At 24.8% G+C, this 11,302-nt stretch overlaps 3 protein-coding genes across 3 annotated transcripts; all 3 read right to left on the bottom strand.

Annotated features, from left to right (window-relative positions):
* Positions 1-2,661: 2,661 nt before the first annotated feature.
* EHI_060440 (uncharacterized protein) lies at positions 2,662-3,514 on the bottom strand (the record flags this gene model as incomplete). Its single annotated transcript, XM_001913880.1, has 1 exon — positions 2,662-3,514. The coding sequence occupies one exon, from the start codon at positions 3,512-3,514 to the stop codon at positions 2,714-2,716; it is 801 nt and encodes a 266-aa protein (XP_001913915.1). The 3' UTR covers positions 2,662-2,713.
* Positions 3,515-6,556: 3,042 nt separating this feature from the next.
* EHI_060430 (Uro-adherence factor A precursor, putative) lies at positions 6,557-9,766 on the bottom strand (the record flags this gene model as incomplete). Its single annotated transcript, XM_648144.1, has 1 exon — positions 6,557-9,766. One exon carries the CDS (start codon positions 9,764-9,766, stop codon positions 6,557-6,559), a length of 3,210 nt encoding a protein of 1,069 aa, XP_653236.1.
* Positions 9,767-10,034: 268 nt separating this feature from the next.
* Positions 10,035-11,240, bottom strand: EHI_060420 (Rab GTPase activating protein, putative; the record flags this gene model as incomplete). The annotated part of the gene is made up of 1 exon (XM_648145.1): positions 10,035-11,240. The coding sequence occupies one exon, from the start codon at positions 11,238-11,240 to the stop codon at positions 10,035-10,037; it is 1,206 nt and encodes a 401-aa protein (XP_653237.1).
* Positions 11,241-11,302: the final 62 nt, after the last annotated feature.

Genomic DNA, 11,302 nt, shown 5'->3' with positions numbered 1-11,302 from the left:
AAAATCTACTCCAACAGATAATCCGATGAATAAAAACAGAATTATCATTATTTATATTTTATAGTTTTTCTTTTTTTTATTTCTTTCTTCTTTTTTATTTTTCTTATTTCTTTTTCTTCAATCTTTCTATCTTCCATCATTCCTATTTCTTTTATTTAATTCTTCTCTTCATTATTCTATCTTCTTTTTTCTTTTTTTTTTCTTTAAATGATTCAAAGTTCAATTCATGATATAATTACTTCATTTTAGAATATTATTTTTCTCATTGAATTGTTCAAAAGTAACACAAAACCAAAACTCTTATTTTGAAAAAGTTTATTCAAATGACTCTAAATTTTGTAGATTCTATTCTTCTTAAATATTTCTTTTTATGTCTTTTTATTTCTTTTTCTCTTTTATCTTCTTTTATTCTTATTTATCTCGTTATTGATTCTTTTATTCTCTTTAACTCTCTCAATCTTTTTTTCTTTTCTCTATCCTTCTTTAATAATTTCAATTACTTATAATCTTTCTTCTTTTGACATTCTCTTCTTATTACTTTCATTGATTTACATTTTCTTTATTCCTATTTTTCTCATTATTTAATCAGTTTCACTCTTTTAATCCACAATGAAACATAACACTATTTTATTTTAAATTGAATCTTTTTCTTTACTTTAACCTGTGATGGTTAGCATATTGAAATGAGTTAGGTTTTCATTTGTATGTTGAATATATTTCTTGTTTCAAGTATATTATAAAGAAAAGTACATTCCAGAGAAATTGCTGCAAACCAAATACTTTTCTGTCAGACAGGATATATTTTAAAATATTCAAAGAAAATACATTGAAATTAAGATACTCTGTAGTTATTTTTTTTTTGAAAAAAGTACCAATAAAACATAAATATAGAATAGAAGAACCATTGTATAATTCATAGTGTTTAATTAATGATATTAGTAAATTATTTAAGAGTTTAAAAGAACATTTTATTCAAAGAGCCAAGTTCTTTCTAACTCTTTCAAAGTTTCAAGTAAGAAATGAAATATTTTTAAAGATATAACCAAGTACTTATTAAAAATTAATCTAATTAATTACATAGACAAATCAAAAATATAAGTAGTAAAATTTTTATAATTCTTATAACTAGTATAAATATATTATGTTACTTGTTAATAAAATATACTCAAAAATAATTTTAGAGCTATGAATAATTTCTTTTTATTAGTGTAATAGTATTTAAAAGAAAATCATCTGGTAATAAATAAAAGTAGAAATTGATAATAAGAAAATGATATGTTGTTATTTATTTATTAAACTAATAGAAAAAGGTTTTTTAAGTTTAGTCATTTTATCATTGACTTATTTAAATTCTAATTCTATTATATGTTTGTTAACAAAGTTCAAAAAAAAAATCAACCATATTATGAATATTTCATTAAAATTTTGCTCGTATACTACTCAGTTTTTAACAAAACAACTAATATAATTCAATACATTCAATATCTTATGTCTTTAATTTTTTTATATTATTTTATTAAAATAGCTACCAAATGTTTGTTCATACAAAGAATTAAATATCCTTTTTGGTTTGTATTTTAAAAATATAGAATTGTTTCAATTAAATGTAATTTATTACAAAGAATATCTTTTGTATTAATCGTTCAACAAACAAAATTGTTTTAACTCTTATCAACTCTATATTCTGAACAATTCTTTTCTTCAAAAAGGTCAAAACTAGAATCTAAAACACTAACAATTCTCTTCGATAACTTTAATAAACATAATATCTAATAGTTAAGTTGTGAATATCTTCTAATAACGATCTGTTAGATAAAAGAAAATATTAGGAACAAAGTATTTCTATTAATATGAATAGTAAGGTTAAAAAGTATTTTAAAATAAATAAAAATTTACATCAAATAAAATAATTCATAAAAAATATTAATTATGGCTTATTGACAAAAAAGTTACATTGTATTTCAAAAGACTATTTTATAATAAGAATTAAAAAGTTCATATATAACCATAAAAAAATTTTTTATTTCAAAGAACCAAACATTTAATTAAAAAAATAAGATAATAAATATATGAACAATAGTTTATCAACCAAAAGAAAGATAAAGAACAAAGTTTTCAAAGTCTTAGATTACAAATATAAGTTAATATCTAATTATAATAAATTATTTTTTATTTACAAATGTTCTTCTTTTTTTACATTTCTAGTTTAATGATATTAAATAACACTCTCAAACTTTTATATAACTCATGATATTTTCTCCGTATTAGATAATTAGTTTGTGCATTGGGTTATCATAATTTCTATGACTTTTGTTAGTATCAGATGAATTAACAAAGACAAGATCAATAAAGTTTATTCTATACTTTATAAGTTGAGCAAATCCACTAAAAGTTATATTAAAAGTAAGTTTTATTTTAACAATTATGAATCAAAAGCAGTGTAGAAGATTAGCTCACATTAAAAACATTACTAATAAGAGAAAGAAATATTACTGAATTACCAAATAGAAGTCTTAAAAGATTCTATAACTAAAACCAAAAAAGAGCCTTTTAGTAATTGTTATTCTCAAAGCAAGTTCTTCTTTTCATTAATGGTATTAATGATGACAAGCTAACTGTACTATAAAAATTAAAAAGGAAGAACAGAACTAAAGAAATAGCTTAGAAAAAGATGATAATCAATTTTATGGTCTTGAAATGAAGTAATTCATGATTATTCTGGACTCCATTTTAATACAACAACTTTAAATACTGAGAAAGTGTCTGGAAAATGATTTCCAGAGAAAATATTAACTGCATTCTCCATCTCAATATTGTAGTACATTGAGAATTTTCCTGAAACAAAAGAAGAATCTTCAATACCAAGATAATAACCACAATGAATACCAGTAATCCATTTATCATTATCACAAGAATATACTTTAGTTGAATAAAATGGATCTTTTCTAACAACTTTAATTGGTTTTTTAATTAATGGACTCTTGAGAATAAAACAAAAGAATCCATCGTCTTTAGTCATATAAAACCCATACCCTTTTTCTTTTGAGTCGGGAATTTCAATAGAATTGTAACTACCAAAAATACATCCATCAGTTGTTTGAACAATAGTCATTGTATGAATTTGACCACATGTCTTATAATTAAATGCACGAGCAGTAAGTCCATCTTCATCACTATCATAAAGTGTTTCATGATTTTTCATTCCACACCATTCAGATAATTGATTAATATATTCATCATAGAAATTTTTACTTAGAACAACATCAGCTGGTTCTAATTCAATTTTTTTTTCTAAAATTCCAGTACTTTTAATTTGGTCAATGATCGTATGTAATTGTTTATACTCATTTTCTAATCTAACAACTCTTGAAGACAACAACGCAACAGCTTTATTACTTTCATCTAATTCTTTTTTTGTTTGATTTAATTCTTCTTCAAGGATAATAGTTTTTTGTATTTGTTCTTCAATTTGACTCTTATCTTTCTTTTCTTTTTTGCTTTTTCGGTTGAACATAATCTTTTAGTAAGTTTCAAGTTTTTCTTCTTTTTTTTTGATGTTTATTTTTAGCATTCTTTATTTTTAGTTATTTTATGACTGATTATCGTATTATATTTATTATGTCTTTATTCAAATGATTTTCTATTTGTAGGTATTTGTTTGTCTTTGGCTGCTATTTTGTTTATGAAATTTTATTAATATATTCAGACGTTATTGAACAACAAAAACAATATTTGAAACTAAAAAATACTTTAATTATCGTTTTATATAACGCAATTTTTATTCTTTTTAGTTATTTCATCGAATTTATTTTTCCTTCAAATGAAATTAATTTCAGGAGGGAAAAAAAACCAAAAGAAGTATTGCGTTTCAATAGACTAAAAGGAATAAAAAATATTTCTCATTTTTCTATTTTGTTTGAAGAACAAATTCTTTTTTCTTACATTCATACTCAAATTATAATAAACCTTTCTTTTAACCAAAAACAATAGAACCTTACAAATAATGTTGTAGTATGGCTCTTTCTAATTCTCTCTTTAAAGGTGATAAATCTTTCATAAACAAATGTTCATGGATTAATAGGATGAGTAATAGAAGAAACTATTCTTCTTTTCATCAATTCTTTTAGTGATTTCTTTGAAGTGTTCATTTACTTTTTGGCACTCAACATATTCATTTGTAAAATAAAAGGTAGTTTTGGTCAATGATTTTAACAATAAAATATATTAAAAACATCTTTGGACTGGTTCAATGAACTAATTTGAATATATTTTAAATTCATCTACACATTATGATAAAAGAAGGGTTAATCTCTTCGCTATGGATTTCAATTGAGTGTGTTACAATTGACCCATAGTAACAATGTGTTATACTTTATTTAATTCAAAAAAAAAGAATTAAATATATCAGTAACTTTCATTAGTCAAAAGTCATTAATATCATTCTTTTAGCTCTTGTATTAACTTAACACTGATTTTATATATGTATGATAAATAATCAAATGAAATTTTAAGGTTTTATTATTTCATATATTTCTTTAAATAAACACAGAATGTATCAAGACATTCTTATATTCTATTAACATAACTTCTTTCTATTTCTAATAATTCCATAATAATGTGCTTTCATTTTGCTTTTTTGACTTAATTCTACAATCATTTTTTCTCATAGTATTTCTTTTTGTTTGAAGTTTGTTCGTTTCTTTTTTATTTACTCTCTTCTTAAATATGTGTTGTTTTTCTTCTTTCTTAGCTCCTTCAAATTGGAGTTTTTTCTTTGAATAATACTATTTTTAACAAGACTTTTTATGAAACTTTTATTTAAATTATCTTTAGTCTTACCCATTCAAGTCTATTAATTTTAATAAATAAATAAAAACCAGCAAGTGAGACTTTTGAATCATATTCTTGTTTTAATTTAAAGTCAGTAATTATTCTAATTTGTAATTACTGTCTTGAACAAAATCAACAACAATATGAAGACTTTTAGTGTCATTTTTTAGTTAGTTGATGTAATATATTCATTATAGCAGAAGTCGTTATGTTTTATAAGAAATAAATTAATTATTAACCAAACCAATAAACTTAGGTTCTTTTGATTTTATTATTTTTAGTTATTGCTCAGGTTCTAAAGAATCGAAACTCAAATACTATTTCTTCATTAAAAGTTAAATTAAATAATGTAGCAAAAAAAAAAAATGATTCTATTAGTTTATTTTGATACTTCTTTTGAAGTGTTTTAACATTGAATTTAATATATTACCAAAATCATGTTTTTTTTTAATTTAAAAAAAGACTATTTAATTGCTGTACATTCTAGAATAATCATAATTGAATAAAGAATTTATAAGAAAGGAGTAACAAATGGATAATTAATCAATTCAACCAAACATAAAAATATATCATTTCAATAATTTGTTGTATTAAGCTAGCTGATGCCATACCAAACAGAATTTTTAATATTTTTTTTCTTGACCCACATGAAACTATTTAAATAATACTTATTCAAGAATAAAACTAACTATTCGTAAAACATTTAATATATTTCTCTTTTAAAAGAACATTCAAATAATAAAATAATTAATAAATTAAAGTAATAAACCAATTAGTATATTCTTTTTCACTATTTTAATTAATAAAATCCTTTTTTTTCGATACTTTTCTGTTTAATAAATAAAATTTTATTCTTCTTAACTTTAGACTATAATAAATTGGTGAAAATGACTATTATATTAATGATATTTATTATTTCTAATATTCATAATGAAATATTAATGATTTGATACAATTATTTAATTCTTCTACTTCATCAAATTGTTCAGTTAAAATAAGGAATAAATATTTATAAAAATCTTTGATTGTTCTATCACTATTTCTTTGTGACAATGTTAGACTTATAAATATCAGAATTATTTTATTATTTTTAATTGAATTTTTATTACATTTTAGTCACTTAAACATTAATTCTGTATCTTACATTTCACATACTACAATTAATACTTCTTTAATATGTCTTCCTTTAATTAATACTTCACTTAAAAATTCTGGTAATACTTTCATTAAAAATTATTAAAATGATTTTCTAATTAATGTCTCTCCTCTATCTATTTCAACTGTTCTTTTTTATTTTTTTTTCTTCATTCAAAAGCATAGAAAATAATCACTTTAAAATGTACTTCTCTTTCTCATTCACTTCATGAAATATATATCTTTCTTCCATCATTTATATTTATCTTTTTTTTCAAATTTCTATTCTCCTTTTTTTTTCCTTCCTTTATTATTTTAAATTTACTTTTCTTGTTTTATACTCTATTATTCTTCAACAAATATCCCCATTTATCTCATTTCTTTTATCAAAACTATTTCTTCTTTTCCATTATTATTTCTTTAACTTTTGTTCTTTTCACTATTATATTATTTGTAGTAATTTCTTTTCCTCCTTTTTCCTATACTCACTTCTTTAAAAATCAAAAAAAAACAAACATTAACGGAATTTCTTTTTTAATGAATAAATTCAATGAATGTACTTACTACATCTTAAATATATTAGTCATCTTTTTCACTTTTCTGTTTTCTTTAATTTGAGTTTCATAAATTCAGGAATTTCTTCTTGTGACTTCTTTTCTGGTATGTTTTCTTTCTTTACTGTAGTCTTTTTTAATTTAAATGTTGCAGGATTAAATCCTCCAAATAGTGGTTGTCCTCCTGGTACTCCAGGACGGCTTGTGTTTTCAGAAATACTTCTTGGTGGAGGATTTGATTCAGAATTTTGAATACTACTTTCCTTTTCTTCCTTTGGGTAGTTAGTCTTTCTCAATGAAACTTTCGCAGGATTAAATCCACCAAACAAAGATACTCCTCCAACAGGCACTTTCTTTGGTGGGACCATTTCTCCTGAAGGAGAATCTTGACTTCTAACTTTATTGAGTGATTGGTCTGTCTCACACGATAATGTCTTACGATAAGCAAATCCTTCTTTAGTTATTTGTTTTCTTTTTCCTGGTTTAGACTTAATCTTTTGAACTGGTATTAGTTGAACTTCTCCATCAATTTTATTGAAGAATTCATTTATTTCTTTTTGCTCATAGGTAAGACGTCCTTTTTCAGAAGGACGTTCTGATAAATTATTAACTTTTGATTCTTTTTTATCTTCACTAGAAAGTGTTAAAGAGTCTGTTGGTTGGATTTCCTTTTCTTTAGTTATTAATTCATTGTTTTGAATGTCACGTACATTTGGTTCTTCATCAACTTGTTGTTTTGGTTCTTCATCAACTTGTTGTTTTGGTTCTTCATCAACTTGTTGTTTTGGTTCTTCATCAACTTGTTGTTTTGGTTCTTCATCAACTTGTTGTTTTGGTTCTTCATCAACTTGTTGTTTTGGTTCTTCATCAACTTGTTGTTTTGGTTCTTCATCAACTTGTTGTTTTGGTTCTTCATCAACTTGTTGTTTTGGTTCTTCATCAACTTGTTGTTTTGGTTCTTCATCAACTTGTTGTTTTGGTTCTTCATCAACTTGTTGTTTTGGTTCTTCATCAACTTGTTGTTTTGGTTCTTCGAGAATAACTTGGTTAGTAGCATTTTCTTCTTTATTTTCTTCACTTGCACTTATTACTTCTTTATCTGTTACCTCTGTAGACTCCTCTTCAGAACTTGAAGGAGTTTCTGAAGTAACTTCTTTTATAATAAATTTAATTTTTGTTTCTTCTTGTTTTTGTTGTTCTTCATTTGTTAACTCATTATCATTTTCTTCTTTAATTTTACTTTTTATAGTTTCAATTACTTCATTTTCAATAACATTAGCATATTCATGTTGAACTTCCATCCCCTCATCAGAGCTACTGTTACTTTGAGTTGTAACTTTCTCTGGTATTGATGAATTTGATAAATCTAGTTCTGCAGCATTTTCAGTTTCGTTTTTCTTTTGACATGCTTCTATTTTACTCGTTACTAAATCTTGAATCGAAGCAATTGTCTGTTCATCTAAATTTGGTGGTTGTATTTCCTTTTCATCTCCATTTGAAGAAATTATTGACTTTTCATCTTTCTTTCCTTCTGATAAGGAAGGAGATGATTCTAATACTGGTTGATTAACCTCCTCTTTGGGTTCATTTTGAATTTGTTCAACAAGCTCGTTAACAACTCCAACAACAACTGTTCCTATCATTTCTTCATCCATAGAATCAGAAGAGCTATATTCTTTAATTGTGGGTGATGCACCTTTCTGGTCATCAATATTAACATAAACTTCTTTGTCTCTTTCTTCAACTGAACATAAAGAGGATTTAGCTGACGATGATGAAATTTTATTCTCATTTTTAATAGAAAATTCCATACCATTAACCACTATATTTTCTTGATTTGATTCATTAATGTTAGTAATTGGTTCTTCCTTTTGGTCATTTGACAAAGATGATCCTGAAGGAGTTTTCTTATTTTCTCCAACACAAACCATAACATCTTTATAATCTCCACCATGTGAAGATTCACTAAACTCACTTGAATTAGTATGCTTAACGTCATCACTTATTATTAAAACATTACCTTTAATAATATGACCTTCTTCAGAATGAGGCTTAGAGGTTTTTTCCTGAAGGTCTTTCTCAACACTGTTATTTGTATCAATTTCATTATTTGAATAATCAATTGGTGATTGTGAATGAATTGATGCTTCTTTAGGTTCTTCTCCATTATTTGGTAATACTGTTTCTTTATCATGAACCTCTTTTTCTTCATCACTCAAGCTATCATCCTCTTTTTCTTCATCACTCAAGCTATCATCCTCTTTTATTGTAGGTGATGTCTCTTTAACTTCTTCAGATTGTGTAACTACTTCTTGACTAATACTTTCCTTTAATTTTTGCTCAATTTGTTCAGAAACTTCTAAAGAGGGAGTTGTTGTTGATTTATCCTTTACTTCTTTATTTTGAGACACTTCAGCTTTAATCATTTCTTCTTTTTTTTCTTCTTGAGAATCAAATTTTTCACAAGATACTTCTTCATCTTGTTTATCTTCTTCACCAGAGTTATTTGAAGAATTAGACTTTTTTAAGACTTTAGCAATCTCAACAGACTCATTCTTATCTTTACCTTCACTTAAATTTAATGAAGGAATTTGTAAATTTGACTTTTCTTCTTCTGTTTTTGAAGATTCAATCTCCATAGAAATCTCTTTTTCTTCATTTTTGGGTAAAACATCCACAAAATGAATTTCATCTCTTTTATCATTTTTGTTATCAGTTGAAGAGGATGATTTTGACTTTTGTAATTCATCTTGTTCATTACATAATGAAGTTGAGAGTTTTTTTTCTCCATTTGTAAGAGTAGAACTAGACTCATTAACATTGTCTTTACTAACTTCAGGAAGTGATTGTTTAGAATCATCAAGACTTTTAACTGATTCATCTTCAATAGACGTAGTATTTTTTTCAATTTCTTTTTGTTCTATTTCAAAACTAGATTGTTTAGTGTCAAATCCACCAGCTAATTGTTTAGTAAGAATAGCAATTTTTCCTTGTTGTTTTGCTGGTTTAAATGTTTTTTGAGGTGTTTTAGAAGCTGTTATTTCCTCACTACTTGAAGAAGATTTAGAGCTTTTCTTTCTTTGAATTTTTAGCGTTGACTGTTTAACAACAACTCGGTTTGGATGGTTCCGTGTTTGTGACTTTACCTTTTGTTCTCTTTCTAATTCTTCTTGTTTTTTTGCTTCTAATTGTTCATATTGTCCAATAAGTTGAGCAATTTTACTTGACACCTTTTTAGGTGAACTCATTTTAATTTGATTAATCAGTTTTTTTTTCTGTAGTATGTGTTAAATGAAAATAGTTTAAATTTCATTCTTACTCAAACTAAACACTTCCTCACAGCTTCATTTATTTTAGTTTTTGGACAATAATCTTCTTCGATCTTATAATTTCTTATATTTCCTTTTATTTTTCGGGATTTCTTCTCAATAATTAATTTAAAAATCCTATCTAATTTGTTCTAAAAAAAAACCGTCATTAAAAAAAAAAAAGCAATAAAAATGTGTTGTAAAGTAATTAGAAAGTCTTGAAAGATAATTTTGTTTGGTGTTTAATAATAAGAGCAAGTATGACAATAACAACAGTTATAAGGCTAATAAAGAATCTAATAAGAATTAAAGCAATAGTATACCTAAAAAGTGTTTGGGTTATTTCATCTAAATAAGGTAATTGTTTAAGAGTTAATTGTGAAGCTTTGTGTTTTAGATAAGGAGGTATCTGAATAGGGTCTTGCATTGGTAAAAAAATTTCTAATTTAGAAGGCATATCATTATGATACATCATCAAAGCATTTGAGATATAAATTTTAATCTTTTGTAAATCCCAAGTTTTAGTTGGTAAAGATTGAACTGCTTGCATTACTTCAATAATGTCAGAGTCTTTCATTATATGTTCTTCATTTTCAATAAACAATCCAGCAACGAAATAAAAATGACTATAAAACATTTCAGTAGATAACATTGCATCAAAAATATAATACATTTGTGGAAAGTTAAAATTTCTAGTGAAAGGACAAATGAATGATCTGGTAGAAGTGAGATATAATTCTGGATATTCCAAAATAAATTGGTTTAAGGTTGGGTCATATTTTTGAACTATATTCTCAAGGACTTTAACTGCATTAAAAATTCGTCCAAAATCAGAAACAAGAAGATCTCTATATTTATCTAATGTTGCACAAAGTGAATAATAACAATCAGTTTCTACTTGTAATATCCATTTAGGAGTAAAAGAAGATAAATTAGTTATTTCAATTGCATCTTTAAATGAGATATGTTCGAAGAGATAAGTAATAAAAAATAATGAAACCCAATCTAATAATCCTTGAAAAAATAAGATATCTGCATGTTCAAAAGACCAAACTACTGCTATTCTAGCAATAACATCACCAAATTCTTTACATTTAAACAATTTAAATGGTTTAAGAAATGTCCTAGGAATATCTTTTTTAATTTGTTCTTTTACACTTTTCCATGCTTTAGGATAATTTTTTTGTGTTATATGAAAATGGTATTGAACTAACCTACAATATTCTCTTCTTTTTACCTTTTGTTTAGAACTATGTAAAGATACATTTTCTGGTAAATATCCACATAACACTTTCCATACAAATGGTCTTTGTTTTTCAGGAATTCCATTTGCTGCTCTTTGTTTAAGTTCATTAATTTCAATTAAAGGAGTTTCTGCGATATATTGTTCAAGACTTTTTCCTGTTTTACTCATAAGAAGAATAAACAAATAATGTTTTTAGAGTAATTTAAAATCAGTACAAAACATCTTTTTTA

The sequence above is a fragment of the Entamoeba histolytica genome, genomic scaffold (assembly GCF_000208925.1).
Source record: "Entamoeba histolytica HM-1:IMSS scf_1104750517173 genomic scaffold, whole genome shotgun sequence".
NCBI classification, from domain to species: domain Eukaryota; phylum Evosea; order Mastigamoebida; family Endamoebidae; genus Entamoeba; species Entamoeba histolytica.
This window is presented reverse-complemented; position numbering and strand designations above follow the sequence as displayed.